The sequence below is a fragment of the Schistosoma mansoni genome, chromosome 3 (assembly GCF_000237925.1).
Source record: "Schistosoma mansoni strain Puerto Rico chromosome 3, complete genome".
In the NCBI taxonomy this organism is placed as follows: domain Eukaryota; kingdom Metazoa; phylum Platyhelminthes; class Trematoda; order Strigeidida; family Schistosomatidae; genus Schistosoma; species Schistosoma mansoni.
The window spans coordinates 18,575,167-18,595,063 of record NC_031497.1 but is presented as its reverse complement, the minus strand read 5'-3'; the positions used below and the strand labels follow the sequence as shown (position 1 = coordinate 18,595,063).

The 19,897-nt window shown below is 32.7% G+C and overlaps 1 protein-coding gene and 1 non-coding gene across 2 annotated transcripts; one reads left to right on the top strand and one right to left on the bottom strand.

Annotated features, from left to right (window-relative positions):
- Positions 1-1,123: 1,123 nt before the first annotated feature.
- Positions 1,124-12,824, bottom strand: Smp_138230 (hypothetical protein; the record flags this gene model as incomplete). The annotated part of the gene is made up of 7 exons (XM_018799503.1): positions 1,124-1,260; positions 5,600-6,130; positions 6,299-6,373; positions 6,791-7,141; positions 7,499-7,589; positions 8,887-9,456; positions 12,708-12,824. The coding sequence occupies 7 exons, from the start codon at positions 12,822-12,824 to the stop codon at positions 1,124-1,126; spliced, it is 1,872 nt and encodes a 623-aa protein (XP_018651285.1).
- Positions 12,825-19,513: 6,689 nt separating this feature from the next.
- Smp_tRNA_00147_Gln_TTG.1.1 lies at positions 19,514-19,580 on the top strand. The gene has a single exon. It is a non-coding gene (tRNA).
- The last annotated feature ends 317 nt before the right edge of the window (positions 19,581-19,897 follow it).

Below are 19,897 nucleotides of genomic sequence, written 5' to 3'. Positions count from 1 at the left end.
AACTCACTGAAAGTGACCGCTTGTAATTGCGTGAAATAAAATATTATCTAATCTATACTCTAGTTCTCTATTCTGAGTCGTGAATCCTTGATCTAATATATCGTGATCTGGTCTGTGTATAACGGATCGTTTGAGTATTCAATCTAGCGGTAGTATAAACTTAATCACCCAGATTAGTCTTATAACCGCATCATAGTATATGCAGAAACAAAACTATTTTAAATCCATTAGTTATATCAGTCCTTTCTATCATTGATAATAATTTGGACCACTAATTCAATGGGGAATTGTTGAACAGATCAATAGTTGAAAGCGTGAGTTAATTGAAGCTAGACTACCATGGAAAACCTGGAAGCACTGGATGGCCGTTTCGTCCTATTATGGGACTCCACAAAACCCCTTCCGAACAGATCTATAATTTGAAAAAAACATTTACGTAATTCATAAATCTTGTTATACAACTATTATTATTATTATCTTAGAAAACAAGGGAAAACTCTTTAAATTATACATGATAATATCTGAATAGAATAGTTGCATAAAAGAGTTACCTAAAAATTATTTTTTTGTTTTGTTTGAATTTATCTATATCCATATTGAATCTGATTGAAAGGTATATTCAATTAAAAATTGAACATTTAAAAAACAAAAAACATGAACCAATGAAGTATATATGAAGTAAACTATTAATCAAGGATAGAACAGATAGTATTAATAGTATGATTAAAATTGTATTATGTTTTGTACTGTTCTTCTTAGATACCTTGGTACCTTTCTGTCGGTTTATAGTAAAAACAGAAGTTTAATCAATTAAGATTTGATAAAATTTTAAAAAAAACAAAGAAACAAACAAACAACTGAAGTATGATATTATTCATAAATAAATAATGGAGAAGGGAATGTCATGGATAATTTTTACTGTTCATCATCATCATCATCGTCATCATCATCTCCTACTTCTTCCTCTTCTTCTTCTTCTTCTTCTTCTTCTTCTTCTTCTTATTATTATTATTAGTAGTAGTAGTAGTAGTAGTAATACATTAATAAGTACATATACGTAAAGATGAAATATGTATGGAATGTATCATTGTAATATTATTGTACTGCTAAAAGAAATCACCAACTAAGTTTGTGTAAAAAATGATGATTTGTTGAGAAACATATTGGAACAGCGTTTTTTGACTTTTAATTTAGGTGTTGTGTCCCATTTTTTTTCTTTTATAATATTAGGTAAGATTGGCTGAATTCTATCGGTAGGAACTAAAATAGAAATAAAAGAAAGGAAGAGAAGAAGGGAAATTATTTGTGAAAAGATGGAAGATAGGTATTGAATCTTTTTTAGTCGAAACTCTATGTTAATCGAGTAATACTGGTAGAAATAATATTTGTATAGAGGGCTTGCGGAGATTATCGGATTGTGTAGTTTAGATTACACATTGATCGCTATTAGCTATAAATCGTTGGACAGTCATTTAATCCTAGTGTGCAACTCCTCAACAGTGAGCTTCCATGACAACATCGAGAGATCTGAGAAAGGCCTTCATATCTTAACCGTTAGACTACTGTGTCAACGTTCAATGGTTTACATTTTTAACTCCAGTCGATTTAGGATATTGTACAAACATCTTCTGGTACCATTAGTGAGCGTTAAGCATCACTCCTAATAATGATTGAACTCCACCATTGAATATTTTCATACTAGAATGAAACAACTGTCCAGTGCTTCCTAGTTTCCAATAGTTGTCGAAATAACGGTAGTAGAAGTATTTTTACTTAAAAATACCAGCTAGTTAGTAATTGTTCCATTATAAGGTTAGAATATTTGAATGGAGTATTAAGAATAAAGTTTACTTTATAAACAAAATAAATTCGATTTTGTATGACTAATTGTTACACAAGTATATTTTGAATTATTAGTTATTCAGTATTTGTTCATTTAGGGGTAAATACTTTCCTTCAATAACACACTTGGAATAGATAAATAGATTTTTGATGACAGACAAGAATAATGTTATACGGAAGGATTTTGGAGGTGTTGATTCCTCTGAGCTGAATGTTGTGACAGCGTGTTTGTTCTATTATCTTCTCAAGCAAAATCATCAGGAACTAGTTTAAAAGACTTTCGATTAAATTACTGAACTCATAGAAAGTAACAAACTCCATCTATAGTCCCTCTGGAGTCTACTGATGGTCCCAAGCACTGATGAAGGAGGAGGGTTGGGCATGGGGTTAGCAACTAACTCGCTAAAAATCGCTTACCAGAAAACATTATTCAAACCATTTAAACTTCGCCCTGGGAGTCAGAAGGTCTTCATTTAGAAGAGTTATGACGCCTCATGGTGAAAGCCGAGTTCCTCCGGAATTCACGAGGCCGATGCCCCTTTTGACAACCAGAGCAACCATTTATTTAGGTACATGGAGTGCTCGTACAATGTGGGAGACCGAGAGAGTCTTCCAAATTGCCACAGAAATGAAAAGACAAAGCCTGGAAATGCTTGGGATCAGTGAAACACATTGGACGCAGGTTGGACAACAACGACTAGCCTCAGGAGAGCTTCTGTTATACTCCGGCCATGAAGAATAAAATGCCCCACATACACAAGGAGTGATGTTGATGCTTCCCAAACGAGCACAAAATGCACTTGTAGGATGGGAATCTCATGGACCAGGAATCATCAAAGCCTCCTTCAAAACAAAGAGAGAGGGCATTACAATGAACGTCATCCAATGCTGTGCGCCACCAACGATTACAATGAGGATGTTAAAGATCAATTCTACCATAGGCTGCAGTCAATCGTCGAGAAGTGCCCAACAAAGGACCTGAACATTCTGATGAGAGATTTAAATGCCCAGGTTGGAATGGACAACACTGGATATGAAGACATCATGGGACGACATGGACTGACTGAGAGAAAGGAACGAAAATGGTGAGAGATTTGCAGACCTATGTGCCTTCAATAAACTGGTCATAGGTGTCAATATATTCCCACATAAACGCACTCACAAAGCCACATGGACTTCACCGGATCACACTACGCAAAACCAAATTGACCATATCTGCATCAACAAAATGTTCAGAAGGGCGATGGAGGATGTGACCACTAGTCTAAGTGACTTGATACAGGGTGTGCTGTCTTGAGATATATAGTGACTGGATTTAGTCGTTAGGTAACCATAGAGCTAGATTTCGTGAGAGTTGGTACTTTTCACAAAAGAATGACTAAAACCTTGAAAGAACTGATGCTCTCAGCAATATTTGAAGCAGCGTCATCCACCTTCACAATCTGAGACGTTATCACTTGTTGACAAGCACTAACTGACATGATATCTAGATAAAGTTTAGTTTCATGCAAATGACCTCCAAATATCTAACATTCCAACTAAGTAGTTTGATGCACTGTCATTCGATTGTAATTTTTTTATTAAATTTGACCAAGTATTATTCATGTGATAAATATATTCAACAGCCCCCCTTCTTGATCATTTTTATCAAAAAATAAGACTAACTTAGGACAATTAGCAGTGGCTTGTAACTCCTTATTGCTGTAATCAATCATTCTCTATTGCCATATATGCATCACATAAACACCTTTATATCTGTTGAACGATTTGATGACTATCCGGACTCAGTGGCTCAGTGGATAACGCGTTGGGTATTGAAGCGACGACCACTGATTTCAAGTATTAGTGTAAACACTGGTATTTAGGTGGATCTGGTTGGCGAGTTCTAAGTACAGTGAAACGCGTATCTCGGTTTCCGCTGTTGGCCAAATAATAAATAAAACCACAATCTTAAAACAACCTCTCCCTCTCCTGGTTTTTCTTTATCAAATATATAATGAAGACTGTGGAAATACTGTCAATGGTCAGCAACATACCCACATGTTCTCTGGACGTTAATCCCTCTTCATTTATTCATTTGTTACATTTTTGTTTTGTCTTCTTAAAAAAATAAACCATGGCAAAAAATGAATTGAATTTTGATTTGTCACCTGACGAAGAAAACACATCAACACAACAACAACACATAATTGAATGATCAATCAGCTCTATAACATCACTGCTTAATGATGGCATTAGTTACCGGTATGAAAAGGACGCCATATTAGATAGAAAAGTCAATGTTTGTGTGTAATGGTTTTTATATCAAGAGTTCAGTGATGGTTAGTGAAGTAGATGAAACAACTTATTTAGCAAAGAATCGAATAAGAATATACCTATATATTATAGGAAAAATTTGTAGAGTGGTTGGATTATTTTATGCTTCATAGCACACTGGTGACTGTGTATGTTGTATATGTTTGTGAGTATATGGGTCAAGGGAGTTATGTTTTGTATCGTAGTGTACTATAATATAGTATTAATACATCTTCTGTAAGATTTTGTAACCAACTAGTTTATATCTAAAGACAATAATCCAATATATATGAAATTATTAACTAGAGAATGACTTACAAATTAAGTGACCACTGAACTGTTAATGTTAACTAAAGATTTATTAATCTAATTTTTTTCTGTCAACCACCTAACCAATTCTAAGTCACCTGGTATAGTCACTTAGTGTAGATACATCAAAAAGTTGGCAACATAAATTATAACTCATCACGTTCAAGTTTATTTACTCGGCTCTAGGGTACATATTTATGTGATTATTAATTATACTAACCGACTGTCCAAACAAAAGCAGTTGGAGTATAGTTCGAGGAGAGAACTTAATATCAGAATACTTCAGTTGATTATTGGACGTGCATCAAATAGGGTTAATCGCACTTCTTTGGATATTAGAAGTTGAAACAATTTTATAGTTCGAAGTCACAGGAGTTATCCAAGTCAAATAAGGAACGATAAAAATTGATTCTGATTCTGTTGTATTAAGTCAGCATTCCTTCAAAGCTATGAATTTAACTAATAATAATGTAGTTGACTGAATAATACTATGATTGATTTGTTTCTTTATTCAATATTTGGATATTTACACAACTAAATAATCCAAATGATTAATAAAGCACAAATTTATATATGACATTGAATTGTTCGGCTAAAGATTCCCTATGACCCTAAATCAGAAAAGAACCAGGAAAACTTATAAAAGGAATATTGTGAAAGTAAATCATTTGACTTACACTTAAAAAGTTAAATCATCGGTTCAATATTGCATTTTCATCTCTAATTCTATTGGTTGATTCAACATTTCCAATGCTCAACACTATATTGGAATTGTCATTATTACTGTTATTATTATTATCGATCATTTCTTGATTATCATCATTACTAAACTGCAGCAAAGACCAAGCTGACAAATTCACATCACTACCATGTTCAGACTGATTGATAATGTGTCTTGAGTATTCCAATTTTGAATTATTCATTAAATGATTTAGTGAGACTCTTGAGTTAGTCTGTTTATCATTATCCTCATCATCAATATCATCATCACTAACATGAGTATTATCAGATATATTGATTGATGTGTGCATGTCAGACAACAGATGATTCATTTTAAGATTAGAGTGATTTCTCCATATTGGATTTGAATAATCCAGAGTTCGTGATGAGGGTATATTGGTAGGAAGGCGTGGAAAAGAAATTGGTAAACTACTATTTATCTCAAGAGGCATAAATGATGGAGCTGATGAAACTGTGGTTAAATTTGGATCATGAAACTTGCCTACAGTAAGTTGATTAAACGCTAAGGACATATAATTAGTAGAAGAAACTGGTTGGAATGTTGTGGTTAGTGGTAACTCATGTTTTCTGCTATTATTACCAGTATGTCGTATTAGTGTTGTTAATTCTTCTTGAGGTATTCGAATATCATCTGTTTCTTTATTTATCCAATCTCTTGGTGATCTATTAAACCTTGAATAGTGTTCTACCGGTGAACCTGGATACTCATCAATATATGGTAGTGAATTTCCAGTTATTACGCATGTTTTATCCATTGATGGCACATGAATCTCACCATCAATAGAAGGACATCCTTCCCTGACTGTCCTGTTTTGTCCTAAATTTGAATATAACTCAGGATCTAATGTTTCGTAAGGTTTATGATGTTGTTGATGCTGAATTGAGGCGGATTGATTGTACATATGGTGATAATGATGATAACGTTTAGCATCAATAGTATTTGCTTCATTCAGTAAGTCGTCATTATCAACCACATCATCATCTTCATCATCATAGTCATCATCTATATTACCTTGTCCATGTCGTTGTTGAATATCTTCTCGAAAATTTTGATTAATATGACAATGTGGATGTGCATGACAATGATGATGATGGTAATGATGATGTGAACATCGTCTCGGCGAATTATTGATAGCTGGTGTCATTGCAACCATAGCCGCAGCGGCTGCAGCTGCTGCTGCCACGGCTGAAACGCGTTCAGGACAATAGAAAGCAGTTTCGCTAGGTAATTGTGATGTGAAATATGAGCCAAATTTATTGTTCATAGGGTTATTACTATGATTAGCGCAACTGTTATTATTATTATTATTATGTATGTTTATATTACTATTCAAGTTATTCGTTGTGGGATTGTATGCTTGAGATCGATTTATTCGACATAAATAAGGTGATGTATTTCTAAAATCGATAGTAGGACCAAAATAATCACCATTATCATAATAATAATTTTTATTATAATTATCATTATAATGAAAATTAACATTGGCTTCATTGGTTAAACTATTTTTTAGAATTGGTGACTCATAATAATCTTCTATTGAGTTCAATTGTGAAAAATCTGTTGTAATTGCAGAATCAAATTCTGTACTAGCATTATCATTACCTTTTTGATGAATATATCCTAAACTTGTATCATATTGTATACAATCAATTGAATTCATTGTAGTTAATGAATTCTCTATAGGATGATTTACATTCATTGATAATGTAGTTGGTGATAATACTGATGTTAATGTAGTTGGTATATTATGTAATAAATTGGTTGATTGTATCCACCAATCCGATGATGATAGATGATTTATTTCATGTATAGTTAAAAGATTGGAATTTTTTAATTGTGTTGTTGATTTTGATTGGATTGAATTGGTTTGTTCTTTTAAATGATTCATATTAGAAAGTGTTGTTGCTAATTGATATGATGATGGAGGTAATAAAGATTCATTCAGATAATTCTCTGAACTATTTTGTGATAAAATTGAATCAATAGAATTTGATCGGGAATTTAATTTAGGATTTAATTGAGAACGGGTTGTACTCATGAATGGATCATTATTATTATTAGTAGTAGTATTATCAGTGTTATTGTTGTTGCTAAGATTATTATGTAATAATTGTGTTAAACATGGTGATGATTTCGGTGGTCTTGATAATAATAAACTCTCGTTTATCTGTTGATTGATTAATGTCTCTTCGATTTTTTCATTTCCATTGGGATGATTTACATTGATCTTATTACTATTATTATATGGGTTAATTGATGGTTTGTATGGATAGTCTGCTTGAATATTTGTATCATTCAATGTTGAATTACTTTGTACAATTGATTGTAATTTAGGAGTTGAATAATTGTTACGATTTTCTTTGAAAACATTAGTGAAAGGTTTTAATTCATTGTGACTTACCTTTAAAAAAAACAACAATTGAAAACTGATTTAAAAATCATAAAATAAATCAATTTAATGATAGGTACATTTATTGTAGTTTGTATTATATAATTAATATTATTCACTCAGTATTGTTTGTTTGAATCTTCTCATAGGACGAAACGTGCGTCCTGGATTCCACTGCTAGCCACTGTCCATCGTTGCTTATAATGCTTGTGAATTAAGGCTATATCGAGGCAATACGCACAGTATGCATATATGCCAATTAGAGACTGACCAGTTGCAGTCCTAAAACACCAATTGGAAGATTCAAACACACAATACTAAGTGAATTTAAACTTCACCCCATTGCACAAGCAAGTGGCTATCAGGACTCAGTGGTGGAGTGGATAACGCGATGACGTTTGAAGCGAAAGGTACTGAGTTCGAGTCTCACAGTGAATATGAACTCTGAGATGCAGGTACATCCAACTGACGAGTCCCAAATAAGACGAAACACGCGTCCTGTATTCCACTGCTAGCTGCTATCAATCAATATTATTGTTGAATAGTTGAAAGAAATCGTCTGGACGAAATGTTTCACCTTTTTTCATCCTATATGACATTCATATTATTAGTAAGGATTTAAATTATTGGATTGTTGATAATCAGTATTGAATTTTGATCAGTCTTTGTTGACATGTGTATCGTGTGAGAATTCCTTCTATATATCCATGTTTTACAAATGCTTTAGAATAAATCAATCATTGCCAGAAACGAAATCTAGCAGCTCAGTCGACAGTTTATTGGAGTTTGAAGAGAAAAGTATAGGTTTCATGCCCTACTGTGAACATAAACAGCACAATGCAACTATATCTAGCTGGAGAGTTTCAAAAAGGACGGAACACAAGTCTTAGACTCCCCTGATTGTCACTACCTATTTATTCTCAACAGCTATATACCATTCGTCACTATGGGGTATCGGAGACAGTGAGGAAAGAGATGCTCACCATGGGATTCGAACTCACACTATTCAATGATGCACAGATTTTACTAAAGAGCTATTCAGGGGAACACTATTTTCCTCAATATCTCAGGTACGCTTTCCTAACAGTTGGCAGCTAGGATAAAAACTCAGTCAGCTAGTGTCTCCAACCGTCTCGCCAAAGTTATTTCCGAATCCTTCGGAAATGATATTTTTTCGCTAACATAAAATATAATGAATAATAAATAACTATTTAGGTGGAAATATGTATATACACAAAAATAAAATTCAATTATCCCCCTTTTCAGAAGGGTGAGTGTAGTTCTTAAAATAAAAACTGTCATTTCTTACCATTTCCCTAAGTGTTTTTTCTGTGTCTTTTCTTACGTTAATCAATCGACATGGATCACATGGGCAATTTCTAAATGGACAAGTTTTCTTATGTCCTTTCCATGTAACAGCTATTGAATGATTACGACATCGTCGACAATGTGGACCAGATGTAATTGTTTGTTTATCGTCCATCATTGTTACCATCGATCGTAATGAATTAGAATGAGTTGATAACTGAACTAATGTTGAATTGATTCTTTCATCACAAAAACTAGGATCATGTATTCCTGTAGTATCAGATAAACGAGTAGTGTTACGTGTTGTAGTTGCATTTTTATTCATTTTTGCCTCATCAATTCTATTCCGTCCGAGATTGGTAGTTGCAATAGGTAAGGCAGCTGTAGTCGTGGTAGGTATTTTTTTTATTGACGACGAAGGTGACGATGATACTGTTTCTGTAGATGTCTGTAACCAATGAATATTAGCGGATGTTTGTACACGATTCAAACTCGCTTGTTGTTCATGTGTATCACGTTGATGTGAATTACCAGTTTGATCACGATAAAGAGCTATTTGTTTAGCGACAACCTAGAGAGATAGAAACCCAAAACAAAAACCAACAGTTAGAAGTTTGAAAACAAAATTTTCCTTTCTAATTTACAGACATTGATTTTTCGGAAGACTTTATCATTTATTTGTACAATTATAAGTTATTTCAAAGGTTTACTAGGTGTGTTTAACTACAAAATTCAAATAGGGTGTTCTTTTTTAATCATCTGAATGTGATCATAACATAATTTCAAATCTAACATTTTAAACTGATACATTTATTTACTAGATTACTTTAATGGTCAAAAAGGTGTTTGATGACGATGAAGAAAGAACTTAGATATTTTTGAGACTATTTTAAGGTTAGACGTTAACACTGTTAGATGTTGGATCAGTGGTCCAGAGATTAAATATTCACGTGTGAGATCGAAAGTTCTGTGTTTGATCAAGGATGTGCACTGCTGAGAAGCGTCACACTTGGACGAAACGGTCATCCAGTTCTTCCAGGTTTCTAATGCTGATCTAACTTAAGTCATTTCATGATTTCACTGAAATTCAACAATCTCCATCACACCCGAATGAATATCATGACATAACATAATTGATTTTATAATATAGTTCGTATTTAAATGAAAAATATGTCTATTATTTAAAGGCAAATGAAAAGAATGTAAACAGAAAAGAACAACAAATTTTGTTATTGTACACATCAAAACTAGTTATCGAGGCGTGTTACAACCATCTAACAATCCGAAAAAGTTCATATAATGTCGAATAACTTAGACTAGTGACGATATTGTAACATGGTTGTTAGAATTTGATCATTATCAAAGTCTTGAAAGACATGAAATTAGTCACTACTCAAAAATCGGTCAATGTTAATATACAAGCTTAATAGGAAGTTAGTCATGCTTCACATAGCTCATTGTTTAATGTCTTAGGTTATGAAAGTGGATGACCAATGTCTACTGGAGATTAAAAGCAAATTTTATCGTCAAGTGTCAACTAACCCAAAATCCAAGTCAAAAGTTTTCTACAACTAGAGAACTAGTTATTTCTTTTTCAATTAAAGATCACCTATTCTATGGTCATCATACTTACTTACTTACGCCTGTTACCACTTGCTGAGGAGTATAGGCTACTCACCATATTGTCATCATGAACCCCATAAAATCATAAATTATACTAAACTGGAATTTTGTACTTCATTCATTTTTTTGTAAAAATACTATTTATTTTTATTTGGTTACCATGTTAAACTTTAATAGAATTATTTCAATCTTTCAAGCACAATTAACTCAATATTTCAAATCTAATTAGTTCATAATGTTTGTTGTGTACTCAACTCTATAACTAAGTATATAAATTATAATAAATAAATTTGGAAAACAAACTCCCCCCCAACTACATTTTTTTCAGTATCTTATTGATTTTTTTTCAGAACAAAATAAATTACAAACAAAGATGGATAGTGGCTAGCAGTGGAATCCAGGACGCGTGTTTCGTCCTATTTGGGACACGTCAGCTGGATGTACCTACATCTCAGAGTTGATGTTCACTATGGGACTCGACAACACCAAGTGAATCTTTAAAAAAGAGTACAGTTTCTATTTATAAAATAGGAAATGTTTAAAGAAAAAAAATTATATCAGATGGATAAAACAATTAATTATTCTATCTATTTATCCATCTAATACAGATTATTAGATTAACATTCTGTTACATGAACGCCAGATAGAAATTATTATTATTATTAATTCAGTTATCTCCTATTTCTCTGTATGTATTGGTTGTTTCGATTTTATTCTCAATAATTTAATCAAATGTTTTGCTTTTCAATCGATTGGATACATCATCTTATTTTACTTGTATAATGTTATACTTCCTAAGTAACTTTCTCATGTATTTCACCAAAGTATATGGTAGAGTTGATGCTCACTCCAGGACTCAGGGATGCAGGTACATCCATCTGATGAGTCCCACGTAGGACGAAACACGCGTCCTGAATTCCACTGCTTGCCACCATCCATCTTTGCTTATAATGCCTGTGACTTAAGACAATATCGAGGTAATCCGGACAGGATTCACATATGCCGATAAGAGACTGATCAACTGTAGTCTTAAACATCAATGGGAAAATTCAAATAACTAATACAAAACAGAATAGAGAGTAACTTATACCTACATTTTGTTATCAGAATATTATAACTCTTTTCCTCTTATATAATCCCAGATAATCCGAATGGGGATCTTACTGAGAAAAAAAGATTTATTGATACATATTGACTACATAATACTATTTCATCATTGGTATTTGTTCACTTCTATATAAATTAGCTATGACGATATAATAGTCTAAACAAAACTATCACACTGAACAAACGTCACACAAAATCACTACAATTGAATATGCTTATACTCAGTAAAAACCAAATAAATGAAGATCAAATTAGATCAATATATGACATAACACTTGAGCTCTCTGTCCTAAATTATATTTAAGAATTTTACATCATCGATCTTATATACGATTTCGATTATTTACTTTAAATTATCTCATGATACAATGAATTAAATATCAAACAATATTTTTTTGAAAAATTTAACTGATTACACGAGTCGATCTAACCTAAACTAGGACTGGAAACTTGGAAGTTTCGTCACACTATGGGGCTACTCACCAGTGCGCATCAACACATCGACTAATCAATTCAACTAGGAAAATACTACAATCTCCAAAAATCACTATTCTCATAACAATCATATACTCATTAGTGACTAGCTTCAACATGAATTTCTTGAAGATCTAGTGAGAAACCGTGACCAATGAAGTCCAATCCGTGTAGGATGTGAAACAGTTACCCACCTAAGACAATGTTTGAAAAGTTGCACAAGATCATGGATCGATTGAACTTAGACATTAACCCCATCAAATTACGGATCAGTGATCTAGATATTAAATATTCGCATATGAGATCGAAATTCGTATGTTCGATTTCTGACGTGCATGATCGTGTGTGTGGACTATTGAGAAGTGCCATACTAAGACACCCAACGGCCATTCAGTGATTCCAGGTTTTCAATGATTGTCTAACTTAGATCGACCCGTGAATTCAACTTTGAAAATACTACAATATCAAGAAATCCCCATACTGATTTAACTTATTAACAGATTAACAACATTAGAGAATTAAAATCATCTTGTATAATATATCAAACATTCTCACAGATGAAGTATTAATACACTTTTAAAATAAGTAACATAAAAATAAACAAAATAGATTACTCACTTTTCTACCTTGATCAACAAGATGACATTTAATACATTTACAATTTGTATATGGACATGTACGTTTATGTCGTTTAACTGGAATATTATGTCCATGTGTTTTACACTTACGACACATATATGACGCTCTTGAACAAATAGATGCTGTTCTATAATGATGAACATGATGGTGATGATGATGATGTGGATGTGAATGTGAATGATTGTTTAATCGATTTTGTACAGTTGAACGTAATGAATTTCCATATTCTTTATAGTCTTGACTACCATTTGAACGATTTATTGTAGTTGAAGTTCTTGTCGTGGTTGTAGTGGTAGTGGTAGTCGTAGTAGTAGCAGTTGGTGTACCTATTCCCATGGTCATTGTTGTTCTCGGATTTTGATGATGATGTGAAAACTTGGAAGTAGAAGATTTGGATGCATGTGTTGACGTGAACAATGATGTTGATGGCAAGCTAATTAGACTGTTCTTTAAATTATTGTCATTATTATTATTATTATCATTACGAGTATTACCTAATTTTTGAACATTGAACTGTTGTTCAATTATATCTTTATTTAATGTAACATTCACAGTTGAAAATGGTATATTATTCATAGTTTTTATTTTTAAACATTCAGTTAATGATGATGCAGCAGCTGCTACCGCTAATGACGATGATGATGCTGATGATGATGTTGGTGTCAATGTTGAATAATTCATTTCATTTTGTATTCGTTCATTTTGTTGCATAGAATGTATAAATTCTGAATTATCCATCTCATCAATTAATTGATGATCCCGATCATGATCATGATGATCATGGTGATGATGATGATCATTATTATTTAATGGATTAGTTAAATTGAAATGAATAAAAGGATTATGTAATGTTTTACTTAATAAATTATTAGATATTGATAACATTGAATTAATTTTATTATTTACTGTTGTTGTAGATACAAAATTATTGAAATTCAATTCTTGTTCATTTAAATAAGTAGTACCTGAGTTTAAATGATGAATATTATAATGATGATGATGATTATCTGAATAAAATTGTGGGATAGTTGAAATAGATGAAGAAGTTGTAGGTGAATTATCATTAATAGATTCTTGTTTAAAGCAAATTGAAGAAATTTCAGAATTTGTCATTTTGTTTTTGTTTCCTTTTTACTTTCGAGGCTACATAAAAATAGATGAATGATAAAAGAAACAAATAAATAATATCGGTTTATATAAGAACTTTTGTCTAAATTAGAGCGAATAGTTTCACAGTATTTGAGCGTCGAGTTGATGTAAGCTTTTTTAAGGAATTATATATTTCCTTGAAAACGCTTGGACCAGATTGCCAGGCGAAACGTTGAATTTACTTCAAATTCATTCGCTGAGATTTTACAAATATATTATTCCTATTTAAATAATATCGGTGTTTATGAGGTTTAAAATTTTAATTAAAATTTATTTTCAGAAGGGGGTTTTGTGGAGATTTTAGTAATTTTATACAGTTGAGATTATGAGTCAATTGAAGCGATACTGATAGGTCCTGGGTTCGAATCTCGCAAGGTGGGATCGTGGGTGCGTACTGCTGAGGAGTCTCACAATAGGACGAAACGGCTATCCAGTGCTTCCAGGTTTTCCATAGTTGTCAATTGAATCATGATCTCAACTATGTAAAACTTATTTTGCTTTTCAATGAATTTAAATGGTGTTAATTGATCAAAAGACTCTAATTCATTTGCATAGAGTCGATTTGTCTGACTTTGATAGTATAATAGGGAAGCAATCATGATTAGCATTAATTTCAGATTAAAGTGAGCTATTCAGATTTCTCCATAAATGATTAGGAGCTTATTTCATTTATGCTGATAATCCATTTCATTTCATATTTTATGGATGTGATGAAGTTTATGTCAGAGGAAATTACTTTCAATTCTATTAAGAAGTTGTAACCAGTGGAATTCAATAATATCAGTTGGGGAGCGGATCGATAGAAATATCACCAATATCAATATAAATAGGTTACCCTATATCACCAATCGACTGAAGTTAGCAGTACAAACCATTAGATTTTATTGAAATCACAAACTGATTTTAGCTGAACAACCATTGAAGATCTGAAAGCACTAGACGGAAGTTTCGTTCTAGTATGAAACACCTTAGCAGTAAGAATTGACGATCTCACAATTGATAATCAAATGCATGACCTTTGGTCTTGAGTGATAATACTCAACTTCTAAATCATTGGACCAGGACCCAATTGAGTGCATGTTTAACTGCAATCAGTTCATGATATTGTGCTGTCATTTTCGATCAACCTTGGTGGGTAATTGTCCACACTCAACACAGTTTAGTTACACCTGTCACAGCTTCTCCCTAGAACTCCCGAAATTTCTTTTCGAAGTTCGTCACCAGTGACCACATGATAAATATCAGTATAGGGTTGTGGAAACTGTTAAATTTTTTATTGAAATCATGAACCAGTTCATCACACTTGGACAACTGAATTTCATCTTAGTATTTCGAGTACTTCAGAGGTATGTTGAAATGTCTTAGCATTCAATGTTTTTGTATGTGTTCTATCAACTTAAAATCCTCTTATTTTTCCAAGTATTGACAGACAAAAAATAGGTGTAATTAATAAAAGAATTATTATTGCTTACAGAAATGTAATGAACATTATACGGTGCATCGTACACTAAATATATTAGCTTATTGTATTAGAAATTGTAGAGGAGAATTAGTCATCAGTTCACCATTATCATCATATATCCAATTCAAATGTCAGTTGCTTTAACTTTGTTCCACAATTTGGAAACTATATTTTCAAATATCCCAAATTTTCAAATCATTTGATGTAAGCAACCTTATATGATTGTAGCATGTAAACGCTCACTGAAGAACTGAACATGACCAAATTTTTAAGGATTTGTCTTTGCCAGTTCCCAATGTTAAGAGTTAAATATACTCATTCAAGAAACTGATCAACCTCAATCTTGAACATCAACAACTGGAAATTATAAACACTTACTAATATGTTCATACCCATTGTAAGAGTTCGTCATCAATTAAAATCTGATGGTTCGTAGATAAATAGTTAGTGTTCGAAGTATAAGGTGCAGAGTTTGAGTTTCCATGTGAATACCAACACTAGTATTCAGGTACATCTTGCTTACGAGTCCCGATTCGGAGAAAATAAGGGTTATGGATCTCCTACTAGTAGCTATCCAATTTAAATGAGCAGAATCAAGTTTGAGAAGGTTGCAATGTTGAATTTTACTCTGAGTAAAGTTTAAGGTTCCAGTACACAAAATGGAGACCTATTCCAACTGACTAGTAAGTATATTAATTCCAGAATATCTTTTGTCTAGTTGGATTGCTTTCCCAGAAACTGAGTCTAATGTTCTGGTTATATTCTTTGCAGATTAATCTTAATTGGCATACCACTGGAAACTAGAGTGTTGTGGTGGATGATTGTTTCGTTACAGTATAGTGCTCCTCATCACTGAGCTCCCTTGTTTTCAATCGTACCTCAAGTGACATTAATCTGTGATGAATACAGTTTATACATATCACTTGTATTTTAAATTGTTTCAAATATTGTTTCGTTTTTTCCTTATGGAATACAGCTATTTTTCTTTTTAAATACAGTTGGGGAAAAGCAAAGTAATACATGTAATGAACAAATGTGCTTTCATAGTTGAAAGCGTGAGTCAATTGAAGCTAGACCACCAGGGAAAACCTGGAAGCACTGGACGGCCGTTTCGTCCTATTGTGGGACTCCTCAATTGACTCATGCTTTCAACTATGAAAATATTAAATCTCCACAAAAACCCCTTCTGATAAGAATAAATGTGTATTTAAAAACACGAAGTTCAGCGAAGGGATCTCTTTTCAACGAATTCGTTATCAAACTGTACATATATATACGACATATATACGACACTAAATTTTTAGTTTATCACATCAATCTATCAGAGTAAGTCAGAATGTCTTTATTTGAACCACCCAACCACCCACCACACACACAACACTCCAATAAAAATCTGCTTTTGTTTTTCGTTAAATGAATACACTTATATAACTAGAGATGATGGGTAGGTGAATGTAGTGGAGGAAGACTAACTAGAAAGTTTATGGCTTATAAATAACAGATCATCTTTTGTTTTTTACCTAATAATAACAATCATTATTATTATTATTATATTGCTTAAGGTAAATTTTAATGACAATTAAATAACTCAAATGAAAATCATTAAAAAAAAATGCAACATAATGAAAAGATTACAGTACGAAGGTGAAGTGGTAATGGCAATTCACCCCCTCCCCCCTCCATAAGGAATTTTATGACCTAATAATAAAATAAATGAAATGAAATCTTGTTGGTAATTTTTCTCTTGTTGCTTGTTTGTATTTCACTTGTCTCATATAGATATTAAGTCATACATATATATACATATATATTGACTGTGTTCTTTTTTTACCGAAATTAATTTACCTAAATAATGTAATAATAAGGAGGTGGCAGGGAGTGAATGTGGATTGAATAGAAATGCTCATATATATATTTATCTTTTCTTAAATTTTTATTTTAAATAAACAAATATATTGATTATGCATGAATGAGTTTTGAAAAGATATGGGTGGGAAATGGAATGAAGTGTACAAGTGGAAATCTCCTGGTGATTAGCATATGATCTTGATAGTACAGATTTATATCATATTGGGTTACTATTGAAAACCAGAGAATACTGGACAAGCGTTACAATTTGGTAAATGGCTACTAACCAGAACTTACACTTCGGCTAGGAGGATTGACTTCATGACCATCAAGTTTTGATGTCATCAAATTATCTTCTAAACACTGATTCGTAGCCTATTCATTTTATGAAAATGGTTTAATACCATTTATGACGACTATTTGAATTCCGACAAATTTTTGACCTCTATCAATCATAAATTATCACTTGAACCTCTAAAATCTGTTAGAATCTTTTAAGTATTTCTTTGAAAAGTCTTTAGAATCTTGAAAAATCCTAAAAGCACTTCGCCACATCGGTATTGAATAAAAACTTCCAGGAGAGTTCTAAAAAATAATGGTTTATGTGTTATATTCGGACGGATTAATATTATGGTTGAAGGTTTTACGATGATTTGATGAGCGAGATTTTCGATCATCAGAATCAGTGACTAGAATATTAATTGATATATGAACGTTATGATATAATGTGTCCAATGGATAGTTGTTCACGAGACTGATTTTACTACTAATTTAGGCATGTTTTCAGATACTTGTAGAATATCGAAGTCAACTATAAATCTATATTCTCGTTCTTCGTACCCAAAGTTTTCTTTTATGCATTCTACATTTTGTCTCTCACACTCGGTTGTAGTGTAGGAAATTCCAAATGACTATTGAGCAGTTAACAAGTCAGTATCAAGTTTTTAAATACCAGATCTATCAAAGTGCACTTTAATCTGACTATTAGTGGAAATTAACTTCAATTATCGATGTATTTCGTTATAGACTGACATTAGTTATGATTGATTAAGTTTAATTTTGTTAAGAATATGACAAACATTAAAGTTGATATTTAAATGATTTCACCATATTTACAAATAAACTGAGTTTAAAAATGTAAGACTATTGGCGATTGACCAAATGAATTGAACATATCATACTCACTACATGACTCAAATATGTTTAGTTTGAATTGAATGAATAATCTCAAACAAGAACAATCACTTAATTCATTTTAATATCAGAAAGGGGTTTTGTGGAGATTTAGTATTTATCATATGCTCACTAGTGACTTCGAGAAGTATATCTAGGAGCTCTAGTGAGAAGCAGTGACCAGTGGAGTTCAAAACCACGTCTGTTGTGAGATAGGAACTCACTGAAGACAATTGGTGAATGGTTGCTCAACTTCGTGGATCAGTTGAAGTTAGACATTAACACCGTTGGATGCCAGCTCAGTGGTCTATCGGTTAAGGGCTTCGGCTCGAGACTGGTAGGTCCTGGGTTCTAATCTCGCGAGAGCGGGTTTGTGGATGCGCACCGCTGAGGAGTCCCATAATAGGACGAAACGGCCGTCCAGTGTTTCCAGGTTTTCCATGGTGGTCTAGCTTCAATTGACTCACATTTTAATATTGTTTGCTTCAATCTTCCCATTGATGTTAAGGACTATAATTGATCAGTCTCTTATTGGCGTATGTGAATCCTGTGTGGATTGCCTGTATATTGCCTTAAGTAACAAGTAGAATAATCGCTCCATGTGTGCTTTTCTTATTTGCATGTCTCTTTTCATGTATGTTCAACATATGCATTATTGAAATTAATGATAATAAAACACAACCTATGTCAGTTTGGATCCTTTTGAAAGTTACTACTTACTTCTACAAAGGGTTTCTTACAATCCATGTAATATCTGTCTGCAGACTTTATGAAAAATCGACTAAATCATGTTACAAGACAATGATCTTAGATTTATATATATAAGTACTAACTTTTCTAAACGATTTGCACAAAACAATAATGGTTATTCACTTAGTATTGTTTGTTTGTATCTTCCAATTGATGTTTAGGACTGCAACTGGTCAGTCTCTAATTGGCATATGTGCATACTGTGCGTATTGCCTCGATATAGCCTTAATTCACAAGCATTATAAGCAAAGATGAATAGTGGCTAGCAGTGGAATCCAGGACGCACATATGCCAACAAGAGATTGACCAGTTGCAGTCCTAAACATCAATGGGAAGATACAAACACACAGTACTAATTGAATTTAAACTTCACGCCATTGTACAAGCAAGTGGCTAACAGGACTCAGTAGCTGAGTGGATAACGCGATGGCGTTTGAAGCGAAAGGTATTGGGTTCGAGTCCCGGAGTGAACATCGACTGTGATATGCAAGTACATCCAACTGACGAGTCCTGAATAGGACGAGACGCGCGTTCTGGATACCATTGCTAGCCACTATCCATCTTTGCTAATAATGGTTATTATTTACCATGTTAGCATTAGAATTGATTTAGTTCAGAGTTTACTTTGAACAAAAGAAAAAGAAGAGAATTCATGTTAATTTATATTTTAAATGTAATTTAATTAAATGTAATTAGCTAATCATATTTCGTACAGTATTGATAGTAAATCATTTTTCAATTGACAATGAAATAAACCATTTTTGTCAATTTTAAAACGTTAAAGCTG